This window comes from Genypterus blacodes, unplaced genomic scaffold, assembly GCF_046128005.1.
Source record: "Genypterus blacodes isolate CSIRO-AG114 ecotype Tasmania unplaced genomic scaffold, CSIRO-AGI_Gbla_v1 ptg000110l_1, whole genome shotgun sequence".
NCBI classification, from domain to species: Eukaryota; Metazoa; Chordata; class Actinopteri; order Ophidiiformes; family Ophidiidae; genus Genypterus; species Genypterus blacodes.
Window position 1 is genome coordinate 67,688 of NW_027466914.1, and position 24,648 is coordinate 92,335.

Here is a 24,648-nt window from a genome sequence, read left to right on the forward strand (position 1 = left end):
CACAGGCATGTTTCATACTGTTTACATCCACTCTAAAGTTCAACCCCAACATGACCAAACATGGCCTCATAATCTAGGGATTAATTCAAATGTCAGAGGGTTTAAAAATGTATTCAATCAATCCCATGTCAGAGCCGGAATGCAAATGTCACAGCCTGTTTCTGTTTCCTCTTATGGATTAGAACAATGAATTTGACATTGTAGGCCAACCTTTGTAACTCCTTCTCCGTTCCTGCACAGTTTGAGAACCCGACGCTCGGTATTTACAGCCCAGTGTGTCAACATCTTAACGAGGCCCAAACTTTCTGTCCCGTCCTAAAAAATCCCTTTTGATGTCTCATCCTCGGTGACCTGCTCTTTAATCTTTACCCTGATCTCAACCACTGAGCAGCTCGTTGTTTATGGCGTGCAGAGATAACAGATTCATGTTCAGGACCATAAACGTGAATGACACAGTATAGAGCGTACACTGCAGGTAGAGGACATGACAGGAAGTGTCTTCTCTCTGTCTGGCTAGCAGGTGAAAGCTCTGTGGACTAGATTTGTTTGCGGGAAAGCAGAAAGACCCTGAAAGCACCGTATGTACGCAGACATGTGAGGAGGTGGGACGACCCTTCAAATTTAGTCTTTTGTTGTTATCTGTCTTGCTTTCTGTCTGGCTGTATCATCTTGCCGGACTTTAACCCTCAGATCATCCATGATGGGGAATCACAGTCCAGCCCGCGTCGTGCTAATGCTTTTGGGATTTCTCACACTCTTAGCTGCAATAATCTTCAACTCGCTGTCAGGAGTTGGCAGCATATCAGGTGAATGTTTGTCCAATTGACTAAATTGAAGCGACTCGGCTGCAGATGTGGAATGGGGAACTAAACAAACTGTGTCCGTCTTGATTCAGTTATTTTCAGGCAGACGACAGAGGAGGTGATACTGAAGTATACCACACCCATAACACCGGCTCAATGGACCTTTTTCGTCTGGGATTTCAGCTACATTTGGGTTTTGGCCATGTTTATCTATTTCTTAGTGGCACTCTGCAGAAGGTAGGATTATTATGTGTTTCCTCTATTATTGTCATTTACTGTTGAGTGTCTAATCATTCTCTTTTCTGCTTCCCTGTGCATGAAGTATTTTCTTAATTTCCCTCCACCTCTTACGCAGGAATGCTTATGTCTGGATGTACACCACACCTGCAGTGCTGCCGTACGGGTTTCACATCGCTATGTTAATCAATATATCTATGGACACGGCCTGGCTCTTTCTGTTTGACAGAGAGTGAGTCTGCAGTTTAACACATTTCTCTCCCCTAAACATTAGTTTTGCTTTTACGTTGACTGACTCCCTACACTGCCATTTCAATCTGATTTATCTATTATATATAATCACTGAATCTATTATTTTGTATTTTGTGTGTGTGTGTGAGTCACAGGTTGTCGCTGCTGGCCCTGATAACTTCTGTTCTAATGACTGCTCTGGATTACCTGAGTCTCTTCTTTTCCTGTCACGGGCTGAAGATCTACGGAGCCTGGCTGAACAAACATCACACCATAGACCTCTGGCTCTTCAGGGTGTTGGTAAACCAGCTTGTCACGGCCATTCAATGCCTAGGATACAAAAGCAGAATAAATAAATACATCTTGTATCTCGGAAAAATCGGAAAGTTTGCTCAACACTTTGCCTCTTTGGATTGTTCTTCTGTTTATGCTTTTATGAACTCACTGGTTAATATAATCTGAATGTGTGGTCACAACCCTCTGCCAGTGGGATAAATACTAATAAACAGAGATAAAGAGAGAAGGCTGAACTGAAGCTCGGTCATCGGAATTATAGAAGAGCACAGAGCGTAGAACAGTTCAGAGAGAGCGACCTGGTTCTCTTACTGAGTCTGCTTTGTGCCCATGTGCTTATAGAGCCTCAGGCCTCCTCTTCCTCTTCAGGGCCCACAAAGCGTGAGTCAAGCAAGCTCACTGCCAATATACTCAATCAAGAAAGCTACTTCACCTGTGAGTGTGTGTGTGTGTGTGTGGTGGGTAAGATGATTCATCCCTAACAGGAGATATATGCAAAGAGATGGAGTAGATGCATACACACACACACACACACACTCAAATGTAGACACACATATCCGCAAAGGTTTAAGGTTCTGTTTGAGTATGATGTTGTATCCAAAATGCAAACACACAACCCTGATCCACATTTAAAGCAAAACTAATGATCCATATCTGGACTTAAGAGCTGCAGGTCCTTAGAGCTCATGTGAATTTATAACATTGCTAGTCTGCCAGACCAACACGGCAAAAAATTGCTGTTGCGTGTTCATTCAACTCAATATATAAGACCGACATCAAACTTTAGATCCTGTAGATTACCAGCAATCTATAACTCAAAAGTCTGGTTTTCATAGAATGGGGAACAATGGAACCTATTGAATATCCATTTCCCATATTCTTGCCCCCTTTGTCTCTCTATAGTCAATAACACTTCATTTCTCAAGTCCCATTGCACCTTCTGACCCACTGTGTCCCAAAGGTGCTGGCTGCTCCTTGGCCCGTATCTAAAGTCTGCACCCTAGCTGCCACCCAGCGTCTCAGGTGATCGATCTGAGTTTGTGCAGTGAGTTTAGGAGGTTGTGGCAAATCTAATTAACACCCACCCCTTACTTCCTTCCATTCCCAAGTGATTTCCCTTGTGGTGAATGGTGGAACTGCTCACTGCTGTTTATGGATTCTAGTTTTAAAAGGTAATATTAAGTTAAATGTGTTGCTTCAGGTGCAGAATGGAATAGCGGTCTACGCCACATGGGGAACCATGTGCAGTCTACTGAACCTGACCATCCACCTGCAGCATCAGACCAAGGTGGCTAAATGCGACTGCGCCATGCTGACGCTGCTGCTGCTGGCGATGGAGCTGTCCGTCTGGTGAGTGGGCCTCCCTGCTGTCCTCTCTAAAGACCTGTCCCCCAGCAAAGCCCAACCATTTGTCTTCTTCCGTCTTCCCTCGTAGGTTTTTACTGGAGAACTTTTACTTGGACGAGCACGTGCGCTACATTGTCACCATCTACCCTGTGGTCATTCTGTGGTTTGCAGGCATTCTGAGCAACTCTGGCACATCAGAAACAAACATTTACGTCTTTTCTGGTTGGTGTTTGACTATTTGACGTTCATTGAGTGAATCTCTTGTTACTGAATTATTTAATTTCTGATTTGTATCTTTCTGGTTGCAGTTCTAATCCTAGCTCTGGCCTGCGTCATGTTCGTGGCGCGCCTCGCCCTGGTCACATGGAGGCATCGCAAACACCCATTTTACAAAGACAGTGAACCAAATTTGTCACCGGTGGAAATCGCCTTGACACAGAGGAAAATGTTTTTATGAACTTTATTGCTATGATATCCTGTTTTATTCCCTGTTATAGTATTTCCTGTTCTGGTTGTGTATCTTGCTTTACTTCCTGCCTTACCTGTCTTGTGTTATCTGATTGTTCTCACCTGTGTCATTGTCCTTAACCTGTTTCTATTCTTTGTCAGTCTGGTTCTGTATTCTGTATTCTGTATTCTGTAGACTCCTGAGTTCTTCACACTGCTTCAACTGTTTAGTTGTTCCACTTGCTCTTGAGTCAGCTTTGTATTCTTAATTGTTGTCATCATTCATCGTCATTGCTGTAAATGGTCCTGTAACACTCCATATTTTATAAGTGGTTATTTGCTGTGTCTACAATGACAAAGAGAATGGCAATGCAATTAACTTGAAATGGATATTCACTGCCTGCAGAGGATTTTACTGTCCCTCGACTTTTTGTTTAATGCTGCAATAAAGTGAGATTTTCCCACTGACCTACTTTGGTCCATGATTTCCATGTGATGTGGTCTGTTGTTGAAGATACAACCTGAAAATACCGGATCAGCTGTTGGGGCAAGAGTTCAAATGGGAAATGGAGATTGTAAGGGGCTAAGCAAGGGTCAGAAAGGACAAACCAGAGCAAAATCAACCAATTAGAAACCAAGCAAACAAACAAGAGGAGAATATGAGAAGAGGCAAACATGAGGGGCGGATCGGGCCAAACAAAAGAAGCTGAGCCTGAGCCAAATCAGCCAGACTGAGCAGCACCAGGGGAGGAAGAGTCAGAGAAGGTGAGAAACTTGTCCAATATACACTTGTCCAATATACACATGGAGCAGCAGAATCTTCTCCTAACACACCTGATTACACAGAATATCATGAAGATTCAGGACCTAGAACCCTCCAGACCAACACAATCTGAACAATCTGTCCAAATATTAACACCTCCTAGTGATGTTTGGACTGTCAGTATCACATTGCGGTCACGCCACCCGACTTATCATACAGTATCATATCATCACAGGGCATTAAAGTTGTGTAATCATTAAGATGCCATAAAGCTGTGCTCGAGATCATCCAAAGTCCAACATATTAAAGGCAGGTGGAGAGTGTCCGTTCTAAGTCTTCTAAGCTTCTCCGAGGACCCAGCAGGTTGATCACCCAGAGGGAAACATGATGCATTTCGTGCTGCACAGCGGAACCATCGTCTGCGCCGTCACCGCTCAGATATGCGCGCTCGTTTTTCGTCTGTATGCAGACAGCGGTTTAATGCAGCAAAGTGAGTAATCGGACATCTACACACACCTTCGCTGAGAAATTGAGAAACACCTTGAGTACAGCTAAAATGAAAGAAAATACATTTGATACTTAAGTAAAAATCAACATTACAGATCCTTTCCTATACAAAGGATTGACCTTCTCATCGTTCCCTGGCCTTTGATCGTACGTGATATCAATATTTGTAACATCTCACCATGGGTGGAGGCCAATAGAGCTTATCTCCTGCTTCATTGCCCTGTATGGTACAGCTCATAGCGCCCAGGGGAACTGGTTTAGGCTGTGTGTATGTAATCTACATGCTGGTTACCTGTCTGGATCATCACATGTGTGGACTCTCCTCACTGTATATGGGCCATGTTCTCCTGGCTTGCAGGTCCACATGCTTCCCCTACTTGGAACAATTCCCAGCTTTCCATTGAGCTCTCCATGGACAAGTGGGCAGATAACACCTGGATGCTGATCGATTTTCTGCTGTTGTCTTCGGTCACGAATGCAGTGTTCAACCTTTTTATAAGGTACCAAACCCTCTGTCTTTATGACGCAACACCGCACTGTGATTCTCCAACTGTTGCTGTTCCACCTGCAGGAACAATCGGGGCCCTGTCTCTTGCAATCCAGAGATCCACAGTCCTTGTTTCTACCTGATGTTGAGCTATGTGAACGTCATTAGAACTTGTGCTTACACCTCGGGACCCACCATCGTCAGCTGGACACTTCCGGTTCCCGGCTTTACCATGCTCTTCATGTCCTATTACAACCTCGACAAGCACACAGCCTGGATGAACATCAACAGCCGCAGTAACATGTGGTTTACACGTATTGTGGTGAGTCAGAGAACAGACCAGTACACACTGTTCACACACACTGATCATTATAAATTCAATTGTCTGAAATCCCTGACAGACCCAGAACGGCCTGGCCTTGTTTGCCTGGTGGGTTCTTATCGAATTCGTGGGGGATTTGGGACTCATGCTCGATAACTCAGGTACCTTAAAGGACCCTCTTGCCAGCACTGTGGTCCTTCTCACAATCATCTCCTGTGCAGTATTCTGGTAAGGAAATCAATGAGATAACAATGTGAATAACTGGAATTTGTGGGTTTATTCACCAAAAAGGCTGAAAGGATTTGATGTAAATGCCTTCTGCCCCCCTCAGGTTTCTCCTGCACACCTACATCTTCCCCAGGTACACACAGTACACGTTCACAGTTTACCCCGCGCTCATAATAGGCCTGGGCGCCATGTTCACCAACAGCTATTGTGTCCAAAACTTCTCTTCAAACACAGCCTACTGCGGTAACGACTTCACTTCACTTCACCCCGACTTGTAACGACTAAGAGCCCGGGTTTCAATCTCTGATGGTTGAACCTGATTTCTCTCACCTGCAGGGTTTGCTATGATCCTGGTGACCATCCTGAGCTTGATCCACCTGATCTCCTCGTGTTGTTACGTGGACAGCTCGAGCCAGTCTGTCAGGGAGAACGTCCAGCACTGCCAGACCGTGTCCAGACCTGAGGAAAAGAGCATCAAAGTGTAGAGATGACGTCACCAAGATGAGACTTCACAAACAAATCAACACAACAGGCTGATTGTTCTTTCCTTTCCCTTGGGCGTGTGAGTGCTGTGATCATTTACACACACCCTGTGCACCTCACAGGAATCACCAAAGGGGGGCAGCACATATTTACTCCACACTGAGAGAATGATATAACCGGCAGTGCTGCGTTTAGACCAGGAGATGGCACAGTGGCTCAACTGTTAAAGGGGGGAAATTAAACCAGATTGTGAGTTTGCAATTGATTCAAAAGGAGCAAAAGGGAAGAATGGGAGGGTCAAGTAAAGTCAGGTCAATCAACAATCAATCTGCCCCACTTCTCCAACAGCATCAATTAATTATGAAACCAAACCACACAGAAATAAAGAAAACCGTGAGATTTAATTAATCTAGTCCACGACTATACTCTCTCTCTTTCTCTCTCTCTTTCTCCCTCTCTGATAATCACTCGTGCTCCATTTTACGAGTGCCCCTCTTTCTCGATGTGGCCTAAAGAATCGGAATATCAAACGCGTGGATGAGCCTCACGAGCTTTGATGAGGACACGCACGCGAGGTGGGGTGGAAATGAAAAGCAGGCCGCCAATGAGAGCGAGACCACAGACAGACAAGAGACACGGCCACGGCAAACTGGTCTCCAGACGCACATCAATGAGACAGAAAGACTAATTAATCATGAAATCTGTTATGCTTTCTCTTATTTTCAGTTACACAGAACACGGAGGCCTCATGTCGCTTCTTCCTGTTTGTGTAAACTGACTCTCTGTGGGTGGATTTTCCGTGACAACAACTGTTAAACCACTGTGGCATTCTTTTATTCGGCGCTCTCGTTTGTGGGAAAATTACATTAAATATAACATATTTCACTCCATTACCAAACATTCAGCTTGTCCCTAAGAGAGCTTTTCTTGCAGTTTGCCAGCAAAACAGATTTCTTCGGTAAGTGTCTAATTTAAAGGCATTGGTTTGCTTTATCAGAGCCCAAATGGACCTTAAATTGCCTTATGGATGCGAGTTATCACATCTCCCCCCCGGCTCTGAGGACAAATCCTCCCGGGAGATGAAACGTTGGGGAAAATCGCTTAAATGTAGAAAGGAATTGAGGCGTTTTTCTGTCTGGCAGTCTGTTAATTGTTTCAAAACTCTCCAAAGACCTTTTTCCATAAGAGCAATAACCTATTATGCAAATGTGCATTCTCAATTAATTTTATATAATTATGCAAAGAAAAGATTGGTTTGGTAAGGAGTCTTATGCCAAGGCGTCTACACACACACACACACCCACGCACACACACACACACACACACACACACACACATACACACTCTGCAGGGTTCAAGCTGAATTAGCTCGTCTGATTGTCAGGAAATATTAAGGCGTGCTCGGCTAGACAGACGAGCATCAATTATCTGTAATAGTGGAACATTTTAATGAGGCTTCGGCTTTTTTGAAGAAACAAATGTGGAGGTGGTGGCGATAATCAATACTCACAGCCCAGGTTCAGAAAGGGGGATGATTAATAACGCTAACCTGACCTTTAAACCTGTTCTAATTTCAGCTGTTGTGCATAATGCCACGCGTCTTTATTAACAGTTCAATCAAAAATAAAAAGGAATTACAGCTGGTTATCATAACAGAGACAGTTCATACCTCCAACAAGGAGCTAATCGCCTTGTTTACATTCATGTGCATCCTGTCTGAACACTTATTTTAGTTCACAAAACCTGAATATGAACCAAATTGCACCTATTGATCGACATGTATGGGTTTAATTTACTTTATTTTAGTTTGCTTCCCCCCTCCCTTACTGCATGTTTACTGAAAATCATCAAGTTTGTGATTGATCTTGCTGAAAACAAAGCTTAAGTCCCTCTTGGTGTCGATAATCCTCCTCTTATTCATTCACCTTTCCTTGTCACTTCCATGGGAAAAGCATTTGCATGATTTTACATGGAGTTCTCAGATTCGAGTCATTAAAGGAGAGAGCTTCAGGAGGAGTTTAAAAAAATAAGGACGATGAGCCGGGGATTCATTACGGGGACGTGAACTAGATGATGAAAGTCTCACACTCGCATTCACCGTCCTCATCCTCTTGTTTATCCTTGTTAAGACCTGATGAACTTGAGATACACTCAGGAGATGTTGCTTCAAATTTTCCTCTCCAAACTAATGAAGCAAATTCTGTATTTTGAACTGTGGCTGTGACTCAACCCCCGATTTGATCTCCCTGCATATTATGTAAAACAAACATCTTTGAATATTTCACTGCTGTGTTACTATTCACATTACTCTCAACACACTTCTTTCATTATTATAAATACATCTGTGACCGCTGAGCGTGTATTCTAATGTGTTTCTGCAGAGTATTCAAGTGTTTCACGTGACGGTTTCCCTTTCTAACAACCTGCAAACCCAGAAACAGATCGACTTCACTGGCAGCAAACAAACTTGTAACGTGGTGCAGCGACACCAATTAACTCGGTAAAACAATTAAAAATATATGTAAATGTTGAGAATTAATGAATCCCCTGGCACAGTCGCACTAATTAGCGGGTTGTCCCCAACTCCTCTTTTCCTCCATATTTAACACCATCTCACTCCGTCCAGATTTGAGGACAGCAGGCACCAAAGAGTGAAATCTGTAGGAATAATTATGACTTTAAATAGACTTTTTCTTTAATTAGAAGGTACTTTTCCCGATAACTGTCTGATGAGCATTGACGGGTTTAGTCTTCTAGGACGCGGGCAAACCAACAAGGAACTTGTTAATGTTAATCAAAAGATTTAGAGTTTAATTTATACTCCTAATTAGGAGAGGTAATAATTATAGCTTCTCTGGCTGTCTGTAAATAAGAGAGTGCAGATGGCTAAACTGTCTTCACGCTGGTACGGGCAGACATGTGATTCCGGCGGAACCTGTTGAAACCGCAGCCGGAGGAGCTGAACGGCTGATGTGAGGTTTTCAGACTCTGGAATAAACAAACTGTCCGTCACATCTGTGATTTCCGCTCGCTTTGTTTTCATCCCTCTCCTGGCGCCGCGTTTCTGTCAGAGGACGATCTTGACCGCTGTCTGTCAGCTGCTGTCGACCTCCCAGAGTCTCTCTGCGTCGTGGCTGTGACCCTTTGCTACTGAGCCGCTGACACCAATTACCTCTAAAACTGCTGTGCTGGCTCCATTCTGCAGATGTTCACCTACAGCATGTTTACATTAAGCCCGTCATCTTGTACTAAACTTAATTAAAAGAGCTTCTACATCCTCTCTGTCCTTTCTCACATGGAATATGAACAGTGCTAGCGAAGCTACTTTGAAACGGTAGCAGCTCATGATTTAGAGTAGTTAAGCTGCAGCCAAGTTACTCTCTTAATGAGGTACTTAGCTACACTACAAGCTCCTGAGGTCTCTGTCTTTAGCCTATGGTTGCTATGGTAATTATGTGTCGTTACCTCATTGTAATGATTTTCTTCAATGCTGGTTCCACAGTGGTAAATGATTTCTTTACCGACTACTACGACTGCTAGTTCTGAGCTGTTAGCCGTGCGTCATGACAGCTGTCACTGATATCACCTGCTCCGTGTTTAAGGTCTGTAACGTCTTAAAAGTCCTCCTGTTTTCCTGAAATGGCTCTGCGTAAAATAACAAAGGGAACATTCTGAGTCTGAGCTTCCCTTGGTGAAATGATGTGGAAATACAGGCACACCTGGTGCTCAGCCTGAATAAGTGCTTCCAGTCAGTCTGTGATCTTGACAATGTGTCAAGATGCACAGCAGCAGCAGCAAGTAGACCTAAAATGTTAGTGAACCGCAGAAGGAGCTGCTGTGACAGGTGAAGGGAGCAGAATTTGAAGGATGGCCTTTGTAAATGTTTCATCGTGTCAGCGGTCACCAGGCAGCAAACTCTCAAAATCCTATCAAAACACAGGGAGTATCCATCTTCATCTATGATCCAGCTCATGGGCTCACGTCCACTCTGACCTTCACCTGGACATGATCACTCTCCTGCACTGCAACATTAAGTGAAAAAATGAACTTTTCATCACATATCACAATTATTTCATGCCGTTATTTCATGAGCTGCAACTATTTACTGCTAGAAATCTGTTTGACGTGTGTCTCACCCAGAGGTGGGACAAGCCAATGTTTGAACAGCCACAAGTGAGTCTCAAGTCTCTCAGTCTGAAGTCAAAACAGGTCAGTCTTAAGTCAACTCTCACACTAAAGACAATTAAGTCTCCTGTCAAGTCACAGGTCAGGACTAGCAGGTCCCAAATCAAGACAAACAGGTCCCCAAGTTGAATCCCACATCAAGGCAGCCAAGGCTCATGTCTGTTAGACAGGTGTGAGCCGAGACTAGAGGTGCAGACTTGAGACGTCAACAGAGGTGCACTAACAAGCCCGAGCTTGAAACTGGTGGTCAACAGGAATTTGGTCTCATCTCTGGTTCAGCCAAGCGTGGGTATCCATGTAACATATTGCTCACTCGGCTCCCTGGGGGTTTGTGTTTCTCCGCCGTATGTTACAAGATAGATTTTCAATTGGGAAACTTTCAAAAAGCGGCCGTATAACCTTATGAAAATACGTTTTCCACAATAAATAGTGACAAGATTGTTTGTGACTGAACTAAAATTGTTATTGGAAGTAAGAGAAGAATGCATTTCAATGACTATATGTTTGTTTGTGGTAAAGCAAGTGGTTGTTGACGCCAGGGGAACTATAACTACAACCAGAGAGAAGAGAAGCATCTGTTTATGCGGTGCAGATGCAGTAAATTGCCCTTTGTGTTCACATATTATTTTGAAATGGAACATTGTTTATGTAACTGTGTTCAGTGAAATAAGAATGGGAATAAAAGCAGCAGTGTCTGGTGAAAATATAGACTTCCCTCAGAGGAAATTACACCAAATTACCTGAAACCGATGCTAGGACTGATGGCCGACAGGGCGTAGTGTCTCATTCATAAGAGCCAGCTCGCCGTGTCATCTCTGACAGTAGAGCATCATTTTGTAGCGTCTGGGATCAATTTCGAGTATCTGACTCTGTGTAACCCACAGGTCCAGGGTCTTTGATTGCAGCAAATTAGAGATGAAAGGGCCCTCCAGGCTGTTACACAAGTGTTCCCAAACCCAGTGGCCGCTGTCTGCAGAGATGACTGAGCGCTTCACTGCTCCCCCTGTTTATTCTCATCCGGAGGGATTGAAGGAGGGCAGACACATGGAAAAGGAAGCATATCCACACGTGCAGCCTGCCGACTGTACACGCATGTGAATACAAACGTGGAAACGACGAGAAAGCTAAAGATTTAAAGATGGAGCGATTTGAGGGATAGGAGACGAGATGCTGCAAGTTTCCTTTTCATCACTTCAGCTGAGATGAAACTGTAAGACGATAAGACGGACGGCTTCCTCGCTTAGTTTCCAATATGACCTTGAGTGCTTTATTACATTTTTTCTTATTACGTTTTGAGGGCGACACCTCGGGCGATGTTCACCTAGAAGATGAGCCGGGGGATCGCCGGCCACAGATCTCAAACAAATCATTAGCGCTTTCAATTAAAAAAAATGCGTTGAATAATTAAATCAAAAGCGACAAATTGGCTCCTTTAGATTCATGTGTAAGTTAAGATTTTCAATTAAGCAAAGGATGAGAAGTTTCCGTGGTATTTACTAATGTTGAATCATGTCAGGATCATTCTATTCTTATAGGATTATACTGCATTACACCACCATAATAGTTTATAATAAAATTACATCTTTTGGTGTCGAGAAGACTTTGAAAAGAACGCTGTTGTGAGATTGTTGCTCTATTATGAGAGTCCAAACACGACATTGATTCTAATTTAATACTTTTCAATTAAAAGCCGTATTCACCAGGATAATAAACTCATAGGGGAAATTAGCTTCCCTCCACCTCGCTGCAGCTGAAGTGCCTCCATTCTAACTGGAGTTCCTTTCAGGCGGCTGAATTAGAGTGATGTTGTATTACACAGACTTGTCATCTGTAATGCCGTATAGACCCACAGATAAGTGACAGTGATGGACTCTTTCATCTGGCGGCCTCATTGTGTCTGTGCGATGTGTTTGGCTCCGAGCGTCGCACACACACACACACACACACAACCACACACACAAACACATACACACAAACAAACAGAGGTGTGAGCTAGAGTGAACGCACCTCTGTGATTCCATCTGCTTCCCTGCCCGCCGGCGTGGAGCGAATCGATCTGGACCAGGGTGATCGATATGAATACGACTGGAAGCCGGACTACGACGGAAATATCTATTAAATACAATGCGTTTCATAGATATACAGTATTTTCCTCCACCAAAGCCATTTCCATGCAATATGGAGGCTACAACTTATTCATTTTTCATGTTTTTATCACGGACCTGTTTACAGTTTTATATCCCCTGTCGGTCCTCTGAGGCCCTGCGTCGATGTTCCCAAGGTCACAGCAAAGGAAATGGGAAAATGCTGCTTTTAGTGTGTTTGCCCCTCGGTTACGCAATACAGTGTACATCAGTAGAGCACTTTGAGTTACACTGGCTATGAGCGGTGCCTTATAAATGAAATGGAAAATGGAATAAAGTGTCAGATCGTTACTGCCATTCAAATAAATCCTCCCTTGGAAACCTTCCCTGGCCGGCCACCATGAATGAGCTAATGCTGACTAATCAATATTACTGTTGGACAAATAGAATGAGTGAGTTATAAATATTAATTCTTTCCAATATTCCCCAAGAACTAATTAATTGAGCTAAGTTTTCCCTACAATCCACAGGCGATCTATGACTGATGAATCTGGCCCTGATCATGACCTCAGCACAGGAAGTGGAATATAAAGATTCAGCTCCGCAAGTCAGCTGTCTTTTCCTACTGACTGTTAAAGGTTCCAAACCCAGGCTGAAGAGAAGCAGGCACATGTTCAAATCCCAGCTGCTAAGATCCTGGAGGGAGCAGCCAGAAGTTTGCCAGAGAAGAAAGTTCAAAGGCAGCTGCAGCTAATTAGCAATCGAGGCCTCACACTGTAGGCTTGACAGAGTTGTCCCTTCGCATCTCTGGTCTCATACTAACTATTACATTCAGTATCACTGCCACAACTTTGCGAGGGTGAGTTTTAAAATCAAATCAGATTCAGAGAAGCCCAAAGATGCTACAGAAAAAAAGTAGCTGCAACTGTTGGCACAAAATAGCAATTTGGAGACGTACTTAATCCACTGAGAGGTTATTTTGTAAAAACATCTGAGTCACACACTGGCTGCAGTGTGTGAGCTTGTGTGAGAAGTCATAAATAAGTGGGCTTGCCCGCTCACAGCGCTGTTGACAGAAACACATCACACACCGCCGCACGCTATCAGAATAAGGACGTTGTTCTCTTAGAAAAACTATCCGAGCCCTCGTTTTTCTTTTTTCGTTCTTTTACAGCGGCGTTGTTTACGGGGCGAGGTCACCATGCAGCCCAGGGGCCGGAGCAGTTCCACAAAATGATCTCAGTACGTTACAAGCCACATCGTAAACATCACAGCCAGTTACGGAATACGCACAAAAGTAAAGAATTTGTCATATTTACAGAGAAGAAAAGCACAATGTGTATCAAACACCAGAATACACAAGTAGATAAGTGAATAAATACATAAACAACAACATCTGGGAGCATGTTACATAATGTAATGAAACCCTAACACCTAACTCTAACACCTTTTGTGTCGGTTTGCTTTGTAGCGTTGTGTGTTTTATGTGCTATTCTTCACCTCCTGCACATTGAGACAGACCGCTCCTCCCCTCACGCTGCAGCCGTCCACGCGTGTCAACCTTGAAACTCTGACCATCCCTCATGAATCCTGCCTGTGCTCTTCTGCCAGTGTCACACCTTCCTCCACCTCCGCAATTTATTCCCCCCGCCGCCCGGTCGCCTCTTTACCCACGGACACTGCTCGGCACATGGCAGCTTAACACCTTTTTCTCCGCGTGAACCTGCTCTCCGGCTCTCCAGCTCTACTGACACAATCTAATGCTGTCATTAGGTGTGGGTGGTACGCTGCAGACAGATATCATTAACTTTTAGCGAGAAGCGGCGGGACATGTCGTTTACCTCGCCTACAGGAGCGTCTCGGATTGATGTTACAGCTGTTTGCTACCTTGCTATTGTACTTCTACTAACCTCTACACATGCATCGCTTTCAAACTCTGCATGTCTGTGTGTGTGTGTGTGAAAATAGTGGCAAGGCATTATGCTATATTGCCAAGAAGGTGTGAAAACAACATGGCGTGCAGGTGGCATTCGGCGTAGCATCCCAGATCTGTAACTTAAAGACAGTTTGATTGATCTGGAAGCTGCACAACACAAGTCAGGTTGAGTTAAGAGGCGGTAAAGCTACGAGGCAGGTGTTGGATTAAAGATCCGAGCCTGGCTGCACATTCTTCTTCACGCTCCTCTCTGTCTGACAGCAAAACAAAGCTATAGTGGAGTCGCATCGAAGACCTAAACGAAGCTACTACGCCGAAATAACATTTCTGAGGGTTTGGAAGAAAATAATGAGAATACAAAGACACAAACAAGGCAGAAACATGAGCAACTAAGGCAGAAACATGAGCAACTAAGGCAGAACATGGGCAACTAAGGCAGAAACATGAGCAACTACAGCTGTCACATCCATGTAGGGTATTAAAACACAATATTTCCATTAGATTAGGTAGAAAATAGCTCCTAACCTTCCTCTGCTGTGTCCCTTTTCCTTGGCAGGCGACGGTGTTCAGGTGCATTCGTGAGCAGTTGTTTACTGGGACGAGACCAGTCTGGCAGGCCGAGGCCAGTGTGTGATTTACAGCAACGTGCATACAAAAGAGAGAGGAAGAACTCAAGCGTGGACAAGTAAGCGCACGGCAGCAGCGGAGTAATAATCCAATTTCAACTAAATGAAGGATCGAAAGGAGCCAACAGGAGAACAACAAATTTGTCTTTTATGTATCGAGCCCTCAGGTTTCCTGTATGGACTCATTTCTGTGAATGGCCTTTGTTGTGCGCCTGTTGTTGATGAAGGTTCATTCCTGGGGTCCGGCAGTGATATTCAGCAACACGGGGGCTGCTCGGCTTCTGTTAATGATCCAAAAACAGACTTTGATGGTGTTAGAAATCAACTCCCTTCTGCTCGGGGCGTTCATTTATGTGCTGGGACTTGAGAGAGTTCAGCTCCCCTTTAATTCTCTGCTATTTGATGAAAGTTTTATACAACAGATGAGGCCTGTTTACATTTTTCATCCCCATAAAAAGACAAACTGTGATAAGTTAGCAGAGGACAAAACGTTTTTACTCGACTACAAACGTGATGAACTAGTTTTCCAGGAGGGTCCGGCTCTTCTTGTGTGTCATAATTTAGCTTTGGGACCCAATTTCACACTAATATGTGGATAAAAAAGAGGACGTGTTCCGTCTTGTAAATCAGAGTCTTCTTTGATGAAGCACGCTTGTGATGATTTAATTAGAGAGGCCGACCCGGGGACATGTTCCCAGGACGGTTTGCGGGGGACAAAGGAAGCCGTCCCACCGGAGAGTCCGGGACGAGCTGCAGTCTGGAGGAACTTGATTAGAATTTATGTGGAAGTCTGTGCCTCCTAACAAATTAGATTTGAAATTTCATCGCATGGGAGGAAAAGAAATGTGAATTAATGACACAGAAGAAAGAAGAGATGGAGGGAGGGGGAGGGGAGGAGGAGGGGAGGAGGGTCCATCCACCATAAAGCAGCAGGGTCCGTGTCTCCTCGAGTAACCTGCGATCGCTGCAGAATCACAACAATCAAATAGAGAGAAGGAGGGGGGAGTGATTCCCCCGGCAACACACATACACACACACACACACACACACACACAAAGAGACAAACACACAAGCAGCGTAGATCTGCAAAATCCCGTCTCTGTGTTGGACATCAGGGTCGCAGCAACATTAACATCCACGCCGAGAAAGCACACACACGCCGGACTAACTCACGCACTCACGCACGCATGCACGCGCGCACGCAACCGCGCGGTTCACATCCCGCGCGCCGGGCTTAACTCCCCCTTTCCCACGCGCTTTGGTTCATTCCAGCGCCTCCGTATCCTTCAGTGCGAGGTGCGTTTGTTCTGCCTTCAAAAACTGACTGAGCCATGCAGGCGCTCCACTCCGCTCACACACACGCACCCACACACACACACACATCGGCGCTCTCTCTCTTTCACACACACACACACACACACATGCACGAACAACAAAGTGAATTTGGATGGAGAGCTTCCCCGTGTGTGTTAATCTGAGCGGCTAACGAGGTGAGTTATATCGGGGCGGGAAACGGAGCGAAACGCGACTTTTCATTGTAGCAGAGACGAAGATGAAATCGCGTTTAGAGATGACAGCGCGTAACAAGTGCGACCACGCGCTCTGCAGCCGTCAGCACCACGGACAGCTCCTCAAACCAGCTCACATTCATATCACAATACAGAAGCATCAAGGGGCAGGACGGGAAAAGTTGCGTTGTTGATGTTTAAGAAAAGTGTTGATTCCGGGTAAATAAAGCGCGTGCGTGTGCGTGGTGTTTCCAGGTTTGAGGTTTGAGGTTTTTAAACTGCAGACAGAGAGCAAGAAACAAGAAATCACTCCAGCCTGAGCTGAATGAGGTGTGTGTGTGTGTGTGTGTGTGGTCATGTGGCTTTTAATATCACCTTTCATCCCTTACATTCTGCACACATCAGCCCCGAGGGGAAATAATTGGTGGTGATCTTATGTGTGCAGAGAGAGAGAGAGAGAGAGAGAGAGAGAGAGAGAGAGAGAGAGAGAGAGAGAGAGAGAGAGAGAGAGAGAGAGAGAGAGAGAGAGCTCAAACACACAAAGACACTGCTGCTGCCATTCATGCTCAACCAGGTCATGACTACCTCGTTTGGACACAAAGATGGAGTGAAATTGAGATTGTCGGAGCGCCTTTATATCCCAAAGAACGCAGCTGATTACGCCCGCAACAAACTCAAAGGTGTGGATCACAAACACACAGCAGAGGGGAGAGGCCGAGGTCAAAGCTATCAACCTCAGCTTGTGAATGACTGTTTTCGTTTCTTCCATCTTGTTTGTTGTGTGTTTGGTGTAGTAATATTGAAATTTGATTTGTGTGTGTGTGTGTGTGTGTGTGTGTGTGTGTGTATGTGACTTGCTGCAGCTGTGTGTCGCTATAAGCTGACGGAGGAACATCAGAATCCATCACCGTCACCTCTGTCCCCGGGGTGAAGATGGGGAAAGTTAAAGTGGGAGCAGATTGTATGATAGGAAGTGAGAAATGGAAACAATCAGTTTAACCAAATCTGTGAAAAGAGTAGAAATGCAGACTTTCTACAAACCCAAACCTCCAGTGTTTCTGCGTTCCCCTTCCAGTGAGCGGATGGCACGAGCTTGATTGAGACGCCCGGCCTGTGACGTCAGCAGAGTGACATCGCCCGGCTTGTCGTTTGTGATTAGGCGGCTCTTGAGTCTTGCTTTGTCGAACGGCGTCTGTTCGATTGCCTGTTCGCCTTCATAACGGTGGTCCAATTTCACGGCTATTAGGCTTCTTAATGGCAGCGGATGAGAGGGAGAGAGGAGAGAGCAAGAGGGCCGCTCGGACCTTTTGATTTCAGGCTCATGCGTCACATAAATACATTGGCTGACGGGAACACGGCTCTAGGATTATTGATGAGGCAATGAGTTATAACAGGCGAGATCAATCTGACAGATACGCAACCGTGCCGTGAGTGGAAGCATCCTCAGCGTGAGCCGAGCCTTCATTTCCTCCTGACCAGCGGATCCAACGTGGCCTTGAACATTTTGAAACCTGCAGATGAATTGTCGCTGGCTTGTTTACCCAGAGGGCCGTGCTGCTGTTACGCAAGGAGAAGAATCGGATGAATGCGATCCTATCGATTAAATGCTGCAGTTTAAATCAAACTCAATTAAGGACAATTATTTTAAGTGAATTATATGCATCAGCTGCTCTCATTAGGGAGCCTCAACACCTCGGGAGCTTTGGGAGAGAGTCGTCTAGTTCCTCCCGTGACGGTCTCACGGGAGGAGACATGTAAAATGTATGAATCCTGTTTAATATGCGGGATCATGGGTACAATTCTAATCAGGTTAAGGATTCTGGACGAGGAAAATGTCCTGAGGTTCGTGACGGGAGACTCTGATGTGTCCTTTGAAGGTGGAATCTGAAGGCCACTTACATCATAATCGTGTCCTTTCTAGCCTTGTATTTTCCACAAGCCCTTCTGATCAAACATAACCAATAATGTCTGTTTGATGTTTTCAGACTTTGTGTTCAAATGGAAGTGTTGATGATGTTTTGTTTCCACTTAGACCCGGGCTGTCACCATTGATTATTTTTCATAATCCATTAATCTACTGCTTATTTTGTGAGCGTGTGTAATCTCAGTGTGTGTCCACCAGAGTCAGCTTGTTAATGCAAGACAGACGAGAAAAATCATGCAATCGCAAATTCCCCATACCAACTAATAAACGTTTTAAATGTATGAATAAAATGCACTCTTATTTGATTATTTTTAAATGGAATAGGTGATTTTATACGATGAATCATGACAGCTCTAACATACATCGATCTGTCCTCAGAGGGCCGAGGGATCGTTCCCATCAGACCCATGGAAATAAAACAGCTTTATTATTGGGGAACAACTTAAACTTTAGCGGCGTGGCTGGATTTCACTTGTGAGTGTCCTGACGGAGACGGTGTGAACTCTTTCCTTTGTTAAAACGGAAACAGTGGCCGCTCTGTGTTCATTCAGCAGCTTTCTAAAGCCTCTGAAAGCGTGTCAAACTACAACGCTTAACAACGCTCACACACACATGGAGTTATACCCAAACAAAAGATTACAACAAAGACTTGTTCCGTGACAGAGGCCTGACTTTGATGCAAATCAAAGGACAGATGTGGGCTGATGAAAATGAATATTTATGCTCTTCCTGGGCGCAGAGATGCCCCAGAGTGCGGTTGAGCCTTATTAACAGCAGATGAAATTGCACTTGAAAGTTGTAGGCAGGTTGCTTGACAGATGAAATGAGAAATTCGAGTGCTTTTTACTACAGCGAGCAAATCACTAAACTACCTCTCCATGCAAATCCATCAGAGGATCCCTATTTTTGAGATCTATTCATGCTGCAGGTTTGAATGTACTAATTTGGAATCTTCTCTGCTGTGTCCCTGCTGCAGCATGTGCCTCCTCTCTGCACTAGCTATCTCAGAATCGTCTCGCTGCGTTGCGGGGGCCGCGGGCGTGGGCCCCTGAGTGGTTACCATGACGCACCCCAACACCACTGCGCTGACAGCCAACTTCACCGCCGCACCTGATGGCCACGACTCAGGCGGCAACATCTACAGGCCCTTCTCTGTTTTCAGCGTGCTGACTCTCACCTTGCTCGCCATGCTGGTGGCGGCCACCTTCGTGTGGAACCTGCTGGTGCTGGTAACCATCCTGCGGGTGAGGACATTCCACCGCGTGCCCCACAACCTGGTGGCGTCCATGGCCATCTCGGACGTGATGGTGGCCGCCCTGGTCATGCCCCTCAGCCTGGTGCACGAGCTGAACGGCCGGCTGTGGAAGCTGGGCAGCGTGCTGTGCCAGGTGTGGATCTCCTTCGACGTGCTCTGCTGCACGGCCAGCATCTGGAACGTGACGGCCATCGCCCTGGATCGCTACTGGTCCATCACCAGGCACTTGGAGTACACGCTCAAGACGAGAAAAAAGATCTCCAACGTGATGATAGCGCTCACCTGGGTGCTGTCCTCCATCATCTCCCTGTCGCCTCTGTTTGGCTGGGGGGAGACTTACTCGGAGGGGATGAAGTGCCAGGTGAGCCAGGATCCGTCCTACACCATCTTCTCCACCTTCGGGGCGTTCTACCTGCCCCTCTGCGTGGTGCTGTTCGTCTACTGGAAGATCTACAAGGCCGCCAAGTTCCGGATCGGCTCTCGTAAGAACAACACAATCACGCCAATGGCTGAGGTGATTATCAAGCTTTTAGTTGGCTGCAGAGGACACGGTTCGATCTTTATGTCTCCATATAACACTTACTGCCCGTATCTGACGTATCGATTCCTGTAATCCCTCCTCTCAGTGCTTTGCCATTAAGCGTTTCCTCTGTAGCGCCGTTAAACTCCGCAACCTTCACCCCGACGTCCTCCGCACGCCGCATGTGCCGAACCGCGTGGCTAATATTTGTCCTCCAGTGCCTTCTGTCTCTGTGTAACAGCTGTGTAGTGTGCTGGATCCGGCAACAAAGCCCACACGCAACTCTCTGCTCAACAATAAACACACATTCACACCAAATCCACTAAGTCTGGGAAGAAAACGCCCACTTCACTTGGAGTCAAACAAACTGTGGGTTTTCGCAGTGCGTTCAGGCTGGAGAGACTTAGAATACTTTGAGTTATAGTTCAAACATGACCAATGATATTCTCTTTCCTGCACTTTAGTAACAACTTGTGGCCACATGCTATTTTTACTCAAGCAGGCTTTCTTACTATCATTCTTATAACTATTACCATATAGTTATTTATTCAAAATGTTGAGTTCTTAACGATTGGGTGTATAGATCTGTATTGGGAGCAGCTCTGTGTCGAGACAGCAGAGACTCAGGCAGCTCGATGCTAAACAATCAATAACTTTCACTATTGGTTTCAGGGTTTTTGTAGCAATGGGCTGAGTTCATCTCACTGCACTGGTAGATTTATTTTTTACTTCTTCTAAGAAACTCATTTTTAGACCCACAGTTAGAGATATTGGCTGCTGGTCACCACACTGATTTGTCATTTGCAGAGTGCAGGCACACAGACGTACACGGTTTACTGGGGCAGGGACATACTTGGGGTATATTAACCCCCTGAGACCCGACGTCCTCATATGGGGACATGATATCCCTACACTTTATACATCATTGTGCTTAACGTAAACATGTTGTCCTCATGTACGGCCTTTTTACACTGCCCCCTAGTCGTATAAACACAATCTTAGGTCATTAGAAATACTCACACTCATTCGGTCCCACTAATCCCAAATAGCAAGGAAATTAGAAATGCCTGCAAAATAAATGTCCAGGTCTCAGAAGATTGAAAAGAAATACCAGCATTTTTCACCAAAAATACATAAATAGATCAAATGAGGTGTAATGATCCTGCAGAGTGTACCAGTGATTGCATGTCGGTCTGAGTCAGACATGATTATGCTTCATTCTTCAGTCTCAGACGTCTCCTTCCCCTCTGCTTGATCCACTGATATGTGACTGTTGTGGCCTTTATTCTGGATCCGTCTGATGAGCTGATCAGCTTTTATTGTTCAGAACTCTGCAGAACCTCATCAGGTCGTATTTCCCCCGCCATAACAAATAGAGTCAATACCCTATGTACTCTCCGCCCCCCCCTTGAGGCGAGAGAGGCAAACTGCTCTGCGATAAAGATAAAGCTATCTCTGCCAGACGTTTTCAAACACCTTTCTTCTCCCTTTCACCTTCATGAAAAGCTGGATATGAAAAACCACTCGGCGCCTGAACATTCTGTGTTCTTGGCAAACATCCACGGCAGCGAAACACATTTTGCAGAAAAGATTGAGTTGTCGTATTTTTTCTGTTTTTTTTTCCCCTCTCGCATTCACGCGGCGCCCGGAGCAAAGCAAAGCACACACACACACGCATACTTAAGTCCATGTTCTTTGAAATCCTCAACGCACCCTTTAATTGTGTAGTTTGGCATTAATAGGCGTAAAATTAGAGGCACGTGGGCTAAAAGCAGACCTGCCTCCCCCTGCCACGCTCCACTGAGTTTTATGTCACTTTTAATTTCATACGCAATCACTCCTGCAGCTTTGGAAACGAGGAGAAATACAGTTGAATACTCACTTTGCTTTCCAAAGACGCACACACACACACATGCGGGTTATGTCTAAATTATACAGTAATGCCAATCTCATTATCCAGATGGAATTTATTCCCTCCCTCTAACCGCCGACACGGGAGGGCCGCGGCGGCCGAGCTCAGCGCCGAGTTATGATTCCAGCCGCCAAGATAATAAACCTCCAGCGCTCATCCATCAGCAGCACCCACTCAAACACATTAGGACACACAAACACAAACACGCGCCGGGGCCAGAAATAGAGTAAATTGACAGATTAGATGGGCAGATTCCTGGTGGAGTCGCACAAACAGTGAAAATTGATGAAAAGTGACTCTTGGCTGATGTTCAAACACTGTGACAATAACGCAGAGTCTCTGTATGTTAGATTTCACCCAAACTCAAAAGTGGCTAATGGCTTGTGGCGGCTTTAAATGCACATTTAAGCAGCGTCGGTATCCAGTGTGAGTGTGTTTACTGCTTGTTAAACGTCCATTGAACCGCTGTGCTTTTATCCCCGTCGGCTCAAGGCCCCGCTGACCCGGATCGATCCCGACTAAATTTACTCCGGAGCGGCCGAGGATCCAACCCCCGGTTTCAATCAATCGAGACTTTGCGTTCAAAAAGAAGCGACGGTAGCGGTTTTCGTCTCTGGATTGACCCCCCGCTGGGCTCACACACCATAAAACCAAAAAAGTTAAAAGTCGACGAGCAACAAAGCTGAAAGCAGAACGTCAGCAGATTAACGCCATGACATTTTCTGTTTTCCTCACGATATGTTTGCTAAATGGCACGTGAGCAGGTGGAGAACGCAGATTAAGGCACAGCGCTGGCTTATCTTCCATACAGTGTGTGTGTGTGTGTGTGTGCGTCAGCGTGTGTTCATATTTGTGCATTAGGTGACATCACTCCTCCACTTGTTGATTCCTGCTTCTTCTCTCATTTTCACCCCATTAATTGCCGGCTCATTGTTCATCGATTATTCTAATTCTGAGTCTCTGCAACTGATTGATCGATGGAGCGTCTGATTTGTGCTGACTTGCCTTCTTTCACTGATCCGCCCGTCTCGCAGGTGAAGGAGGACGCACAGCAGCCGCAGATGGTGTTCACCGTGCGTCACGCCACCGTGACCTTCCAGACAGACGGGGACACGTGGCGCGAGCAGAAGGAGAAGAAGGCGGCGCTGATGGTCGGGATCCTGATTGGCGTGTTTGTCCTCTGCTGGATTCCCTTCTTCATCACAGAGCTCGTCATCCCGCTGTGCTCCTGCGACATCCCGCCCATCTGGAAGAGCATCTTCCTCTGGCTGGGCTACTCCAACTCCTTCTTTAACCCGCTCATCTACACCGCCTTCAACAAGAACTACAACAACGCCCTGAGGAACCTCTTCTCCAGACAGCGCTGAGTAGACAACGTCCTCACCCTGCAGACAGACAGAGACTGACCCGTCTACGTCTGACCTGTCTGCGTCTGATCCGTCTGCGTCTCTCCAGGGGGAAGGAGCTGCGGCGTCAGATCCTGAGGCTCTTTGTAACCTCACAGACGCGGCGAGATGAGTTTCCTCTCAGAACATGAGGGAGTGAGGGACAGAATGAGGGATGAGGCGGGGCCACGCTGTAGCAGGAGCAGATAGAGCGACGACTAAAGGTGTAAATCCTGCCTGGAGTCGCAAACAGAGACGCATGTGAACTCCCTCGTAAACAGTTTCATTACCGAGCGTGAAGCTTCGGGAATCGTCGAACGGAATGAGATTTTTCCCGCCACAAACTTTGTGACATGTGATGGAATGAAACACTGAAGCGACATTAAAACCACTTTGATAAACTGCCCATACTTGGAGCTCCAGAATAGAGCTTCATACAGAGAGTCCTGCAGGATAACACACACACACACACATACACACACACTTTGCCTGACAACAGCAAGAAGAGAAATGAAGCTCATTTGCAAAAACAGACTCAAAATAACGAAACTAAATGAAAACGAACAGGAGCGACATGAGGTTTGATGGATTCCACCTTGGATGCAGATTAAAAATACAACCTCAAAATGTCATCAAATTGGTTCTTTCAGTTTTGCAAATTAACTCTTCAGACGCAGCCGATGACGCGCGGACCTATGGTGCCGTATAAAGCATCGCCGTGGCAACAGATCCAGCAGCTCACAACATCATTAACTACCACGATGAAAGATGAAAGGAGGAAATTACGGGAGGAAAGTGTTGCGATAAGACTTTTTAAAGTATGACTAATAGAGTTAACCAGTGTTTACCAATTTTAATGGACTCGTTCAAAACACTCTGTGGGCTTCGTTTAGAAGCTTTCACCGTCTCCTAAAACATTTATCTTCCTCAAGCATCACAACCTGTCTGCACATCTGCAAATAGGTGAAGTGCGTCACTCCAGAGGCCTGATGAGATTTGTAGCAGATGGGATTTTGTGCAGAAATATGAAGCATAAGCGACACAAAAGGGGCTGAAATTTGAGTCCTGCTCCGCTCCTTGTTTTTACACCGAAAACTGAATGATTCACGCAGGAATGACACCCAAAGTAGGTCACTGAAGCATATTTGTAGATATTTGGCAGAG

General features: G+C 45.5%; 1 protein-coding gene and 1 long non-coding RNA gene across 2 annotated transcripts in view; one reads left to right on the plus strand and one right to left on the minus strand.

Moving 5' to 3' along the window:
- Nucleotides 1–12,344: 12,344 nt before the first annotated feature.
- LOC143009073 (uncharacterized) overlaps nt 12,345–24,648 on the minus strand; it is a 31,751-nt gene continuing 19,447 nt past the window's right edge. Inside the window, exon 3 of the long non-coding RNA XR_012964655.1 lies at nt 12,345–12,431. This is a non-coding gene — a long non-coding RNA (uncharacterized LOC143009073). The remainder of the gene's footprint in view (nt 12,432–24,648) is intronic.
- Nucleotides 19,474–23,466, plus strand: htr5ab (5-hydroxytryptamine (serotonin) receptor 5A, genome duplicate b). The gene is made up of 2 exons (XM_076161130.1): nt 19,474–20,181; nt 23,134–23,466. The coding sequence occupies exons 1-2, from the start codon at nt 19,474–19,476 to the stop codon at nt 23,464–23,466; spliced, it is 1,041 nt and encodes a 346-aa protein (XP_076017245.1).

Bases quoted from the DNA above. Each gene is read 5' to 3' on its own strand.
- htr5ab (XM_076161130.1), top strand. From the start codon at position 19,474: ATGACGCACCCCAACACCACTGCGCTGACAGCCAACTTCACCGCCGCA. The intron at 20,182-23,133 runs GTGATTATCAAG...CCCGTCTCGCAG, and splicing joins CAATCACGCCAATGGCTGAG to GTGAAGGAGGACGCACAGCA.